We start from the raw sequence: 15,332 nt of genomic DNA, 5'->3' as shown, positions 1-15,332 counted from the left end.
AGTCATTCAGCTGCCTTTCATGCCTAAGAAGTCAAAATCTCCTGGTTTCTTGTTCAGTACCTTAATTGGTACACCAGACTGGCCCTCTTTGGATTTGTACGGAAGGAAAGACAACAGAAAAGCAAAAATATTGGTTCAAGTGAGAGGACAGGAGAATCTAGCACAGACTAAAGGCCTGTTTAGCCCAGCATCTCATAAAGATGCATGAAAGAAACTGAGTTATATCAGCAGTAGGGAACTTATCGCTCTTCAGCTATTCGATCCCAACAACTCACATTAGCTGCCAGGTTAAAATAGTGAAGATGGTTATTGCTGCCGCTGCTGCTCATATATGCTTCATTGTGTAAGACTTTTGAAAAGCTGTTGAGTACATCCAAGGTATCAAAGTCCATCTATGGAAATGATGCAGTTATCTTTCCCCAACCTCACCCATTATTATATTTGGAATGATCATGTTGCATGCAAATGTAAACTTTGCACCCATGAGTCATGATTAAGGCACTAATTGTGAATGGCTAAATTTGTATCCCCCCCCACCTTTCAGCTAAAATAAACATTTGGGGGCTAAATCAGTATTAGATTAAGCCAGCACATCCCTTTAAATCCTACCATCCAGATTTTGTTCACAAAGATCTGCAAATGTGTATTCAAGTTACTACCTCAGCCATTACATTTTGAAAAAAAAAATCTTGTCTCTGCATTATATCTACTTTCATTTCACAGGATCTGCAAATAAACTTGGAACAGTCAGTTATTATTTCTCATATACCTTTATTTCTACTGATAATTTGAAGTTAAACATTAATTATCCAATGAAAGAGCTTTTCTTATATAAAATATTGCGATTTTGATATAATGTGCAGTGTAAGTGGGGATAGAAATAGTGCTTGATGAATTCAACAACCAAAAGCAGTTGTTTGTTTGAAAGGCCCAGGTGGGTTGAGGGGAGAGGCAGAGAAATTGCTGAAGGAATAATTTACATGTGTATATACATATACACGTAATACACAGACAGACAGACAGACAGACAGACAGACAGACAGACAGACAGATATAGATATATATGTAGGTCTAGGTGTGTTCGGGTCTTTTCCCATGTAAGATTAAGAGTATCTTGGTGATGTTTCAGCGAGGTCTCACTTGCCATCCTCAGGCTGGTGCTTTCGGCTTCATGGCAGTGCAAAAGGGAAAAGACCCGAACACACCTAGACCTACATACCTGTACCCGTGAAAATCTATGAAAGCAAATATATTTGTTTTCTCAAGTTTTCGTGGGCACCCACATGTATGGCATTCAGCTTTGTTCGGGTATTTTCCCGCGTCATTGTAGTTGTGCTTTTAAAGTTGTAGCTACAACTTTAAAAGCACAACTACAATGATGTGGGAAAATACCCGAACAAAGCTGAATGCCATACACACACACACACACACACACACACACACAATATATGTATAGTGTCTGAGAGATTTGTATTAGGAAAAATTGGTTTCCAGTGGGTCTGGGCACACCATGAATATGATTTGAAAAGTGCTTCAGATCTCATGTGAACACTGAACATCTCTGCTATTAATTAAAGAAGGTTTCTGCATGGCCTTAAAAATGCAGTTAGTTGAAGGAAAGATATCAGTGAGGCAAAGACCTTTTTTTAATTAGCAAAAATGTGACTGCTCATCTCTGCACACGAGACAAAGCATCTTCTTCTGAATCATTTCCAAAGCATGCACAGTTTCCACAGCAGGAAGTACCTTTATCCTACATACTTTTGCATAAGGTGTTGGGGGGGGGAGGAATAAGACAACAAATGTAAGTCATATTTTATTGCCATTGGGAATTATATTTAATTTCCCAAATAGTAATATGTATGTATGTATGTATGTATGTATGTATGTATGTTATTCAGCTTTGTTCAGTTATTTTCCCATGTCATTATAGTTGTGCTTTTAAAGTTGTAGAACGCTTGCAGAATCTCATCTGCCATCATCAGGCTTCTGTATTGTGATGATGTAGCCTGATGATGGCAGATGAGATTCTGCCAAAACGCTGCTACAACTTTAAAAGCGCAACTATAATGATGTGGGAAAATACCCAAACAAAGCTGAATACCATACATGTAAGTACCCGTGAAAACTTAAGAATATATATATATATATATATATATAAAACAAGTGGAGTGGAGTGGAGTGGAGTGGAGTGGAGTGGAGTGGAGTGGAGTGGAGTAGAGTAGAGTAGAGTAGAGTAGAGTAGAGTAGAGTAGAGTAGAGTAGAGTAGAGTAGAGTAGAATAGAATGCAATTTCCTTCAAATTTCAATGTACTGCCCCTGTGGAAAGTCTGTGTGTATATCAGCCCACCCATCTCAACTGAAGCAAAGAGAATTCCTCTCTCCTGAAAAACAAATTGCTGTTAGTACCTGCCCTGATGCTTTTATTATATTGTTTGTATCTAAACAAATTGCAAATACCAAGGGTGTGTCATGAATATCTTTAGTGACATGCTTTTTTGTTGGTACTACCAGTTCAAAATATCCACTACGAGCAAATTGCTTGCTTTGATTCACATTCAAATAAAGCAACAAAGGACACCAAGGAAATGTAGGTCAAGCAACTTAAATATACAAAGCCACAGGGAAACATAAAGTTCTCCATGAAATGATGTTTTTTTTCACAGAATAAGCATATAGTAGTGATATTTCTGTCCCATGATTTGCGGGTTCCAAGCTGAATCTAGATCAATGGTCCTAGATAGCTTAAATTCTGTGTTCAAGAAGGTTCAGAATATAGCCTGATTTCTGATAAGGCATGTTCACAACAATGCCAGGAAAAGCTGAAAGAAATGGCTAACTGCCATCATTTCCTCACAAAAATGTGTATAAGATTTTCAGGCAGTATATGCTTATGTCATTGACCCCAAAAGAGCTCACTTTTAAGTACACACATGCACACGCACACGCACACGCGCACACACACACATTCTTACTTCTATGCTTCCTTAAAAACAAGTAGTACTGAATCTAAAGAGCATTAGTCACAGCAACTAGAAATAAAATATTGAAGAATTTTTTAAGAACTGTACTGCTGAGTAATCATGCAGTGGAATGCTACATAAGTATTTAGAATTTTCCAAAACAAAATTGTTTTGTAGTTCCTGGCCAAATAATACTTTACAATGAGATGAAAACTGGCTGTCTATGCTATTTGGCTGTCAAATAACTATGCTACCTACTTGTTGAAAGCCAAAAGAACAACAACTAATAAGTCACCCCAGAGTTCTCATTCGTGGCACATATGGACAGGTCCAACTTATCCTACTTTGGACACTGTTATTCAAAGATCCAGCACTCTGGAGAAGGTTCTAGTGCTGGAAAAGGCGGATGGAAAGAGAAGACCAGCAGCAAAATGAATGGATTTGGTTATAATGGCAATGAGTGTACCGCTGGGAGGCCTAAAGGTACAGGTTAGATATAGATTGTCATGGAGAAAGTGATAACTATGAGTCAAAAATGACTTGATGGCATATAATCAATCAGTTTAGTAGGACCTTTGAGAATTTTACATCACATTCTTAATCTCTTAAGGAAGAAAGATTTCCTCACTTCTCTAGACATTTCTTCCCATTGTCTTTCACATCTTTCTTACTCCACAACCTCTTGTATTGTAGTCTGTTAGCTATTGTTCCCTGGGAACAAGGAACAAGAAGTTTTCTTTGAATCCATTCAGATTCATGTGTTAAGAAGAAACAGCAAGAAAGAATAATCTACATACAAGCTTTATCTTAAAGGTCCTTTGGGTCTAATCTATTTCTTCTCTAACACCCTTTGCAAGGGATAGCAAGCAACCAACTGGTTTGAGTCATTAGATTGTCTAACTATGTCTAACTCAGAGGTAGGTTGCCTGTTACACTCTGAGCAGTAATATTACATGTTAGCTATCTTTTGAATAGGATGAATTATCTATAACTAATCCAATTCTCATTATATGAGAAGTATTTCTTCTGCAGAAGCAAATCATATTACCATATTGGGAAATGAAAACTAACCCTTCATGGAAAAGTTCCAATTGCTTTGTTTCAAGAGTTTTAATAATGCATAATAATATATTCCCTCCTAAGAAAGGAAATTACATTATCAGTTTTAGATGGCACATGTTTGCAGGTAAGGAAAACTGTACCTCAGAGGTGCAGTTTTTAGTGAAATAGAACCCCCCCCCCTGTTTTCTGACAGGAATTCACACTTATAAATAACATTGTGAAAAGTGGTCCAGTTTTATTAGCAATACTAATTATCAATATTAATTGGAATTTTTTTTAGTTCAAGATGGGGTACCTGACCTTTTTTTGGTTTTTTTCCCCACAACAACTGTGACATGAGCTGAGCTGAAAAAGATTTCTCAAAATCATCCAGCACTCCTGCATATATAAACAGTCAAAAGTGTTGGATTCATTAATTGCATATGACCAAGTTGTTGTCAATTGTTAGTGCCCATGTAGATTAGTATTAGAAAAGAATTGGCACCCCTCCCCTTTGTCTCAAAGAATCCCAATTTACCATGAAATATACTGAAACTGATACTGTAATATCCACCATTCTTTAGTCCATAATCCACAAAGCAGATACTTTGATGCATGACTTAACAAACATCACCGAAGTGGAGGGGTACTAATATTTTTGGATGCATCTGTACATGTTGAAAAGGCTCCCCTGATTTTATTTTCACATTTACAGGGTTTTATTTAAACAAAGCTGACTCTTCCTCCCATTTTTTTCCAATGAGAACGAAATAGATTGTTCTACCTCTATTATCACTGTCTTGTGTTCTTCCCATTCTAGAAGTATGAGAGAGGCTTTTTTAAAACAAGAACTGTGCAATCACCTGTAGCTTTTTAAATGTTCTCATTTTTTAGTATCAGAAATGAGTACTGCTGAAATAAATATAATTAGAGCAAAATGTTGCACAATTAAATGGCCAAGGGAAGGATGCTACTCTTGTGTATTGATGATTCTACTAAACTGGGAACCGCATTTCATTTAATGAATCTGGCTGATCCTAAAAGCTGTGATAATATGCCACGTTAAGTGTAGATTATCCAAATTCTGTAGATTGTGGTCCCTGGAAGTTATTTTAAAAAAATGTGAACAGTAAATATTTACATCTCCTCCATATTAAAGCACATTTACTGCCATATTTTGTAGAGTTTGATATATTATCCCATGCACACATGAACACACATATCCAAAAATAAGAAGCACTGCCTTTATTAATGCAAGGTTGATAACAAAACATTCTGAAAACCACTGACCTTGAAAAGAGTTTCACAGTAGTCCAGTGAAATGCCACAGTTGAAAATTGAAACTAGTAATGCGGATTAAACAACCAAACTATTGTAAACAGATATGCTAGCCTGTTTGTCCATTTTGTTGTAGAAGAACAATGGATTTTTAAAAAGATCATCTGTGGCATTCAAAACAGTTGTAAAGAAAACTACATCAGAGAAAGAGATGTGTCTTTAAAGCTGTTGACATTGCTATATTCCCAACCAAACAACGTGGATTTTGTAGGCATGCATGTATTCCACTCAAGATGCATTTGCTAAATCTGTCAGATGTACAAGTTTACAAATATATATTAGTTTATATTTTTGCTTTTCCGCATTACAAATGTGTAGTTAAATAATCATTTGGCTTTAAAGCATGGTCCTATAGATTTATGCTTCAGTTTTTACTTATATTTTTTCATTTTCCAAAGTATTTAAATGTCTTCCATGAAATATTTCATATATCTGTGAATGCATTTTAAAAGTCAAATCAGATAACAGCATTCGGTTAAGGAAGTTTTTTTCTAGGTAAGGTGATAGTACCAACAGGGATAATTATATTTCTGTTTGTAGCTGAACTATTAACTACAGTTACTACAATGGATGGTGATCTAGATTGTACCATCATGTTTCAGTTCATGCAAATTTTTCAGATTTAAATTGGCTTTGGCTTAAAAACATAATATAGAAATAAATTCCATCATGATAACAGCACTTATACATTGTACAAACAGCACTAGAAAGGCACAAAATTTCTGTATACATTTACTTGGAATGTTCTTCCCTGTAAACTCGTATCAGTTTTGCAGTCCTTATTTAATTCCACAGAGTAATTGATTGTATTAAATCAATATACACAAAACAACCATACATTTATTTGTAAAGTGGGATCATAGCCATCTCATTTATATAAGGCTTACATAACAATTTATGAAAAGCATTTTTAAATCTCTAAGGATTTGATGTTGAGAATTTCACAATAAATTTAAGATCCTATACTGAATAGGCTGAAACTGTAAACAGATTTATTTCAAATGTTTATACAATTAATAATATAAAAATAACTCCTTAAGTTGTTCCATTCCTTCTTGTGTAAAAATAAATATCCTAAATAGAAATTTTCTTACTATATTTTCAAATGTTTTTAGGACAGAATATTATAATTGTCAATATATTATCAACTCAAGGTAATTGTGCAATTAGGATTGTATGCTTTTTCTAAATAAAAAGTCTTAACTAGTCATATAACTGTTGCAATGAGGTAGAGGTATTAAACTTCTTTTGTTTTAAGTTGGCATGAGCTAGATTTATAATTTCATTACATATTCTACACACAGTAAATGCATAAATATATTTAATAGAGGCTTTTAATTTTTTATAAAATAAATTAGCCTTCAGTTGGCTGCTAAAAGCCACGTATATTCCTTTTTTCCAATTTATTTTTAAAAAGTTAATGGAAAAGTATCAGTCTGAAGTTTTAGATTGTAAACAAAAATATAGTTTTACTACAGTTGCCTTCTTTTCAATTGCATAAATCAGATCAGCTGAAAAATAGATTGATATAAAATGGGACCTTGTTCAATTATTGTACAACAAATATTTCCAAACCTAATAAATGGCACATCATTAGGAGAGGGGAGCTACTACAAATAAATGTGTTTAAATCTACTTTAATAGAATAGGATAGGATGCCAAGAAAAGATAAAAATATTTTTGTTCCCATAAGAGGACATTTAAAAGATTTTGAGAACAGCATGCATGAATAAAATATATTTTTGTTTTGAAATAAATTATCTTGTATATAATGTTAATTCTTAATTCTATCAGTGCTGACTCAAAAGTCTGTCCACTGATTTCAGCAGGATTTTTTCTCAAACACTGCAGGACTGTTGCCTTACTAAACTGATTTTCATGGAAATTTGCACCTAAATATTACCTTTTGTTGGAAAAAAACAACAACTCCCACCTAATGGATAAAATTCAGATGAAACTTCAACAATTCACATTTAATAAATGAGATTTGGTTTAAAAAAATCTGTCTTATCAAATGCTGGAAAGCAACAACTATCAAGTTAAAACACAATCCTATGAATAACCTTTCCTTTTTCCTCCTTAGACTTAAATTGAAACACACTCAAAAGTACAAAGCAAAATGTGTTTTTGTGAATGCGAGATCTACCCAAGTCTAATTAAATGTTGGTATTACTCGATTTCAGTGAGATAAGTGACCAAAAAACAATTCTGAAATTGGTCTATGTTTTGATGCAGTTTCCTTCTGTTCTTCCTCGAGGGCCTGAAACAAGGAAGAAGAAGAAGAAGAAAAAGCTCTTTGAGATTTCAACTTCCTCCTAGGGGCTGTGGCAATGTTAAGAAATTTATTGATGGGAGCCGGTTTCTTCAAGCCTTTTGTCAGTTCATAGAAAGCAATATCGTCAGATAAAAGCCCCAGGACAGTGCTGGTGGAACTCAAGATAGAAGCAGCCACTTTTATGTTCTTCTTGGTGGAAGGGTTCTGTCCGGGGTTGGTCTGAAGACCAGGGTCATTTAAGAGATGCCTGACTTTAAAAGAAGAGCCTTCTTTTAAATACTGGAATGGTTTCTTCCCACTGTAGTCTCTTAAATTGACTTTGGCATTGTAAACTTTGACCAACTGGGCAATAACTTCTTCCTGCCCATGGATAGCAGCAATATGGAGTGGAGTATAACCCCCGAAGGACTTAGCATTTACATCAAGGTGAATGCCTCCTTTCTCAGTCATTTCCATGACTTTGCTCAGTGTTCTGCAATTTCCACTTTTAGCTGCCCAGTGGAGAACTGTGAAGCCGTTCATGAAATCTCTTTTGCTGGCTAGGTTCAAGTCACTGAGGAGCAAGCCATGAAGTTGCTGGGACCACTGGCCAGCTGTGGCATTCACCACCCACTGGTGCTCAGCAGATTCCAAGGACCCATTGGCCGTGCTGTCCACCTCCTCACCCACCTTTAGTGGTTTTGACCCCTTCCTCGGGGATTTGGGCCCCATTTCATTCAGCTGCCGCCTCTTAGTCCGAGGGGAGGCAGACGGCAGGATGGCAGATCGATCCACTTGGAGACCATCTTGGATTGGGATACTGTCTTGCTCAGGACTCAACCCCTCCGATCTCTTAGCGTTGCTGGGAGGGGGCACCGAGCGCACCGGCAGCATGCAGGGCTTTGGGGAGGCACCTCTGGGGGCCAAAGGGTCTTTGACACGGGGAACTTTGAGGATTTCCGAGCCTCCCCTTTGAAAGAAGCTCTTCAACTGGATCACAGGGAGACTCCGATGCGCCTCAGGGTCCTCCTCCTCCTCCTCCTCCTCCTCTCCAGGCGAGCTCCGAGGCGACACCAAGCCGGCAGGGCAAGCGGGCGCTCCAGAATCGGCGCCTTCTGTTTCCTCATCAGACAGGTCCCCGAAGGCGATCGATCTCGGTTCCGCATCGGAGGAATCCGGGACCAACTGGTGCCTTTTTTTGAGCACGACCAACTTGATCCCCTCCGAGACCTGCACGACCGCCACGCTCTCGACCAAGTAGATGAAGCGCTGGCGGAGAGCAGCTCGCACCTCCGGCGAAGCCTCGGGCACGTCCAACAGCGGCTTGAAGTGGCCGAGCAGCAGCGACTTGCGCACCTTACCGCCGTGTTTCCGAAGGAAGCCCACCAGGGCGGCTTGATTCAAGAATTCAGCCATGCCCGGTACGGCCAGCTGAGGGGATACGGAAAGGGCGGACGACGGGCGTGGGAGCCGCGGAGAAAGAGAGCGAGAGAGACGGTGACCGCTCCCCGGGAGGCTCCAGCCACCTGCCGCCGCTTCCTCGGCTGTGGAGGAATCTCTCTCTGGCGCCCTCCTTTCCAGCTGGCCGAGAACGCCCGAGGTAAAGTGCGGGACAAACACCGCCCGCCGCGCAGCCGGCTGGGATTTGTAGTGAGCAACACACCTGAGTTCGAACGGCGCGTTTTTTTTCTGAAGCCCAAGGCGGCTCCTCAGGCGCAGCCGCAGATCGTCCTGCCTCCGCTTTGCCTCCACGAGCAACAGGCGGCTCCCGCCTCCCGTCCCACCACGTGCGTCAAACTAAGACGAGAAGCGCCCCCGCCCCCCAATTCCTTGCTTTGGGAAGAACAGACCCCACCCCACCCCAAAAGCAGGGGAGCGTTTCTGTGCTTTTGCAGCTCCCCCCGAGATGCGCGCAGCCGTCTTGGTATGGCCCAGGTAAATCAACTGCTCAGTGTGGTAAAGAGGCCTGGGCAGCAAAATAACTGGCAGCTAGTTATTTTGAAGCACTCCCAGTCACTCTTTTACGCCTTTTAATATATGGCACTGCGTGGGCTTGGCAGGAGGAATCGTTCTGTTGACATAGAAATATGCTCTGGAAGATAGTGTTGGTCTGCAGCTCTCTGCAGTGTCAGAGAGTGCCAGCCTCCTAGAAAGGAGCAAATAGGTGTGAATATAATACAGAAACGCCCTTTCTGCTGGTGCCATACATTCCCACCCTTCTCCCATCACTTTGCCTCTGTCTAAAGCAAGAATGGGCTTTGGGGAGCCCACTTGGTGCCCTTCTCCAATTGATGCTGTCTAATAGAGAATATATGTGCTTCAGGGTTGAACTGTGTCTCAGTGCTTGCTTGCTTGCTTGCAGACGTTTCATTACTGGCTAGGTAACATCATTAGTGCTGGTGATTTGCTCCCTTTATACAGTATACAGTCACTTGCCCTGCCAGTGTTGGTGGAGGCATGGTCTTCTTCATAGTTCTTGAGCCACAGTGGTGCAGTGGTTTTAGAGTGCAGTACTGCAGGCTACTTTTGCTGACTGCTGGATGCCTGCAATTTGGCAGTTCAAATCTCACCAAGCTCAAGGTTCATTCAGCCTTCCATCCTTCTGAGGTTGGTAAAATGAGCACCCAGATTGTTGGGGGGGCAGTATGCTGACTCTGTAAACTGCTTAGAGAGGGCTATAAAGTGATATATAAGTCTAAGTGCTATTGTTATTAGGATATTGTTTTCTGTTTCTTTGGCATTCATTCCTGCTTATCTGGCTGGTGAGGAATGTGTTCTGGGCTTTTTGTTTCCTTTTTACCTTTCTTATTGTCTGTTTTGAATTGTTTGTAAATGTGGTTTATCTCTATGTGTCTGTTGATGGCTGATGTGTCTGAGTGCCAGGTTTAAAGGAATTCCCTCATGTTTATGGATTTAGCTTGGTCTAGGATATTGAGTTTCCCAGTTGACACTAAGATTGAGTCTGTCCCCATATTGTGAAATTAAGGAGTTTTCATTGCGTCTTCTGACTGTTGGTTGATATTCATGGATGTGATCTGCTAGTCTTCTGCCTGCCTGCCTGCCTGCCTGCCCTACATAGGTAGTGGCTGTTACAGTGTTTTGTAGATTACTCATGCTCCTCCCCCACCCCCAGGCCCACTGAGTCTTACTTAAGAAGTTTTGGAGGGCTTTAGTTGGATTGTGTGCTATGGTGATGCTACATGCTTGTAATAGTGAGTGCTTATTTCTGAGATACTTTTGATGTGTATCGGTGTTGTCCTTCTTCATAGCTTGAGATGGTTGCTGAAGTGGGTTGAATGGTTAGGCACTTTTTTTTAGATAAGTTGCCTGGATATCCATTTTGTGGAAGATGCTGGTCTGTTCCCTTTTTCTGGTGTTTTAGATTGCTGACGTGCGTTTGTGCTCATCTGAATAATGTTCTTACATAACTCTTCTTGGTTGTTACTTTGACAGTGGAGTGCTTGGATAGTGTGGGTGGGTTTTATTGATAGAGCTGTATTTTTAATGTGCTACCATTTCCTACGCTGCTGAGAATATCCAGGAAAGATAGTGTGTTGCTGTTGCGTAATTCCCTAATGGAATTTATTCTTTCTGATTGATGTTGCTGATTGTTTCATGTGTCTTCTCTTGTTGTTTCTTTTTTATTATGACGAAGGTGTCATCCACATACTGTATCCATATTTTTGATTGCATTTATGGCACTGCTATGGTATATGTGACCATCAACGGAAGCAGTATGCCTCCATCTCATAATTGGGTAGACCAGGTTGCCCTGATAGACCGGTCCCACCAGAGAAAAAACACTAATGTATGATGGTAGTGCTATATTTCTAGATGTTGCATTAGAGTCTCTGCTAGGAGTCCTACGAGTGGTGATCCCATGGATGTTCCTTTGATGTATTGGTATATTTGACCATCCAACTGAAAGTAGATAGGCAGAAGTTGAAGAGATCTATGATTCTGGGTATTTTGGTCTTAATGTATTTGGTAAGGTAAGATGTGTTGTGTAGTACTGCTGCTTTGGATTCTTTCACTAGTTATGAGTTTATGGATTCAAATTGTGCGGTGACATCAAATAAAATTATAATCTTACCTTCTCTTATTGAGTCTGATTTTCTGGACCAACATAATGGGAAGTTGTTAGAGTATTTGCTCCCCTCTGTAAGATGTCCAAGCTTTTTTCCAATTTCTTTAGCTATGTTGTATGTTGGGGTTCCTGGTAATGATGTTAAAGAGATAGGTTGGACTTTTATATTTTGGGGCATTCATAGAAGCATGGGAGGATGGGACCACTGCTTTTCATCCACTCTCTTCTTCTTTTCTGATTTGGCCTGATTTGTTAACAGGCTTGATCAGGTTGTCTACTTCCTGTATTAGGTTGTGTTACAGGGATGTAGGTTTCTTTGTTTTCCAGTAATTCTTTGGCTTTTTGTATATATAGTGACATATCCATGATCATTGTGGTACATTCTTTAACTGCTAGGAAAGGGATGTTGGTTTGATCTTTCTATAAGTTTTTGTGGGCTGTGCTGTCCTCTGATTTGGTTCTTATTCTTTGTTCTTCTGATCTGTGATGCGATTGTCTGTGTTATGTTTCCTTGGGTCTCTATGGCAAGTCCAGTGATTTCAAATGCTGCTTCTAAGGCTGCAAAGTATTCTAACTAATTAGCATCATGTAATTACAGTGTAGTTTCTGGAAGATATCACATTCTGGGGAAAATTCTTTTTGAATTTTCTTTTTTAAGAATTTTGAGAATATTGTGTCTGCTGTCTTTAAGAAATAATTAAGTAGAGAGCTAGTGTGTTCCAAAGCAAAGTACCAGATATATCAGGGGCTCATTAAAGTCCAGCATGGTGGAAAATACCTGGAAGAGCTATGGCATACCTAGGCAGCCATTTGGGGAATAGGAAAACATCTCCCATGACAGCCTTTTGGTGACTGCATCTGTCATATGGTCTTAAAATTCCAAATGTGCCCACTGATGAATTTCTAAAGAAAAAATGCAAGGCAATGAAATGAGATAATGCAGATTCAGAGGCCAATTATATTGCCTTAGAGTAGGCATACCTCTATGCCATTGTAAGGGTGTGAGAAAGAATTAAGGGTCTGAGGCAATTCATATGGCCATGAATGTTCCCATCAATAAGCAAATGTCAAACAACTGATGTCTTTAGATATAAGCACAACATTTAAAAAAATATTTTATAAATATTATTAATCCATTTTCAAACCAACTTACATAAAATCACAGATTTGTACTTTCTATTGAGTTATAGTTTGGTTAGTGATTAAAGAGCCACGGTGGCACAGTGGTTAGAATGCAGTACTGCAGGCTACTTCTGCTGACTGCCAATTGCCTACAATTTGGCAGTTCAAATCTCACCAGGCTTAATGTTGACTCAGCCTTCCATCCTTCTGAGGTGGGTAAAATGAGGGCCCAGATTGTTGGGGGCAATATGCTGTCTCTGTAAACTGCTTAGAGAGGGCTGTAAAAGCACTGTGAAGTGGTATAAGTCTAGGTGCTATTGCTGTTAGTGTTTAAAGGACTGATCTAGAAACTAGAAAACTGGTGAGTTCTAGTACTGCCTTAGGCATGAACTTTGGGTAGGTGACTTTGGGCCAGTCATTCTTTCTCAGCCCAACTCATCTCACAGGGTAGTTGTTGTGGGGGAAATGGGAAGAAAAAGGAGTATTTGGTATATTCACCACCTTGAGCTACTTGTACAGTAATAAAGGTGGGATTTCAGATCTAATAAATAAATATACTAACCACTTGGAATTTAACATGTTCAAAACAGGGATATAAATGAGCAAATCCTTGAAATAAATTCAGAACTCATAATGGCTGTTCTAAGAGACCACTTGCACTGATATTTTTCTGTTCATCTGAATACTATAGGAGGTATTAAAAATCATCTGAAGGTGGTGATGGATGAGGAGAAACAATGAAAATGTAATCCAGCTAAAAATAATCTAAAAGCAAATACAAACTGAGCAAAGTTACACTTAAAAATATGCACAATAAAATTGAGGCCTCTGCCTTAGTTTCTGTTGTTTTTATGGAGCCAAATTTTGTTAGATTTAGTAGGAAATAAAATGACCACAGTATGAACAAATGTGTTCTTTAAAGGCAAGACAGCAAAGAATACATATGGCAAAACTGCCTTGGCTGGTAAAATGTTTGCTTGATTTATTTCTCCCAGGATTTCCTTAAGTAATTAATTATTTTTGTTCCCAGTTATTATGCCAAAAAACCACAGCTTTCAGAACAATTCCTGAAGCTTAGAAAATGAAGTTCCTTTTATCCTTAAGGTGTCCTTAAGAAGTATCTGCTTAAGCTGCAGTTTTAAGGAACGCCTAGCATGCCTATTTATTTGGAAGAACATTTATACCAGGAATCTGCACCCTTTGAGGTTGAAGGACCCATTTTGAATTTTGGGAGCATTTTATGGGCACAAAATTGCTGCCATAGTGAACATGACTAGTCATCTATGGACATTCTCAGTTATCCAGGTCATCGTTGTCCAAAAGGTGCTTTTTCAAGAAGCAACTGGACTTTTTTGCTTTGCTTTGAAGACGTTGCACTTCTCATCCTAAAAGCTTCTTCAGAGTTGAAGAAGCTTTTAGGATGAGAAGCAAAACATCTTCAAAGCAAAACCAGAAAGTCCAGTTGCCTCTTGAAAAAGCATCTATGGGACAGTGTGACTAGTCACAAATCTCCTACCCAACAAGAAGCAAGTTGGTGAACTTGGATCCCCACTATAGTTTCTAGACAGGGGTCCTTGGTTGTTTTCTTGAAGATGCTTCATCATCCAAACTAGGTAACGTCACCAGTACTAGTCAATGATTGGGTAATGAAACATCTGCCAGAAAACGATGCTCAGAGAGCACCAGGAATCCTTCATTTCAACCCTGAACTACAACTACTCATTTTTAATTTTCTACACTCTCGGGACATGTTTCTGCAACAGTGATGTCTATAATAGGGGTGTCCAACTCACATCATCACATTGTCGTCCCGTCACGTATCATGACTCCGCCCCCTTTGCTAAAATGAGGGTGGGCGTGGCGTGCTTGTGATGCATCCAGCCCATGGGCTGAGAGTTGGACACCCCTGGTCTATAACTAAGGAAAACAGGGACTGATTTTCATGGTTTTATTTTTATCCTGTACTGAACTTAGTTATAACTGGGTTAAATTAAAAAAAAACAAAACACTGCTGCTGCTATTAATTTCTAGGCATCGTAGGAACTGTTTGATTAAGATATTCTAAGTTAAGGCAACCGCCAGTACTCCTAACAGTAATAGGACTGGTGGTAGGACATGTACTTATAAAATACCATTATAAGAAGTGCAGTTACCAACGTTCTTAGAACATCCCAAAAGGCTCTAAGATAATCTTAACTCTTTTCCATAGAGCTGTCTCGAGCGTCCAGGTTGGGAGGAGCTCCAGTCTCAGCTCTCACAGGCTGAGCTTGAGATTGAGGAACGCCCCTCACCATCACGTGGTCCTCGGGCGCTCCCCTTTTTTTGCTCAGCCTCGTGGCAGTCAGGCTGTTTTTCTCTTGCTCCGGTCGTTCAGCATTCTAGTTTTTTTTTTCTTATCGCTTCTAAGTGGACCTTCCAGCAGGCAGTGCAGGAACTCAGGTTGGAACTCCCCAGGGAGTGCTTTCTATACTGAAGGAACCGTTTCATTAAGGGGAAAACCGAGCGCGCCGAGCGCTGCCCCCTTCGC

General features: G+C 39.6%; 1 protein-coding gene across 1 annotated transcript; it reads right to left on the bottom strand.

Annotated features, from left to right (window-relative positions):
- Positions 1-5,234: 5,234 nt before the first annotated feature.
- SOWAHA (sosondowah ankyrin repeat domain family member A) lies at positions 5,235-9,151 on the bottom strand. The gene has a single exon (XM_026696117.2). The coding sequence runs from the start codon at positions 9,010-9,012 to the stop codon at positions 7,522-7,524; it is 1,491 nt and encodes a 496-aa protein (XP_026551902.2). The 5' UTR covers positions 9,013-9,151; the 3' UTR covers positions 5,235-7,521.
- Positions 9,152-15,332: the final 6,181 nt, after the last annotated feature.

Source organism: Pseudonaja textilis, chromosome 2, assembly GCF_049901715.1.
Source record: "Pseudonaja textilis isolate UNSWEBS1 chromosome 2, rPseTex1.2, whole genome shotgun sequence".
In the NCBI taxonomy this organism is placed as follows: Eukaryota; Metazoa; Chordata; class Lepidosauria; order Squamata; family Elapidae; genus Pseudonaja; species Pseudonaja textilis.
Note: the sequence above shows the minus strand (reverse complement) of the source record. Positions and strands in the feature narration are given on the sequence as shown.

Bases quoted from the DNA above. Each gene is read 5' to 3' on its own strand.
- SOWAHA (XM_026696117.2), bottom strand. From the start codon at position 9,012: ATGGCTGAATTCTTGAATCAAGCCGCCCTGGTGGGCTTCCTTCGGAAA.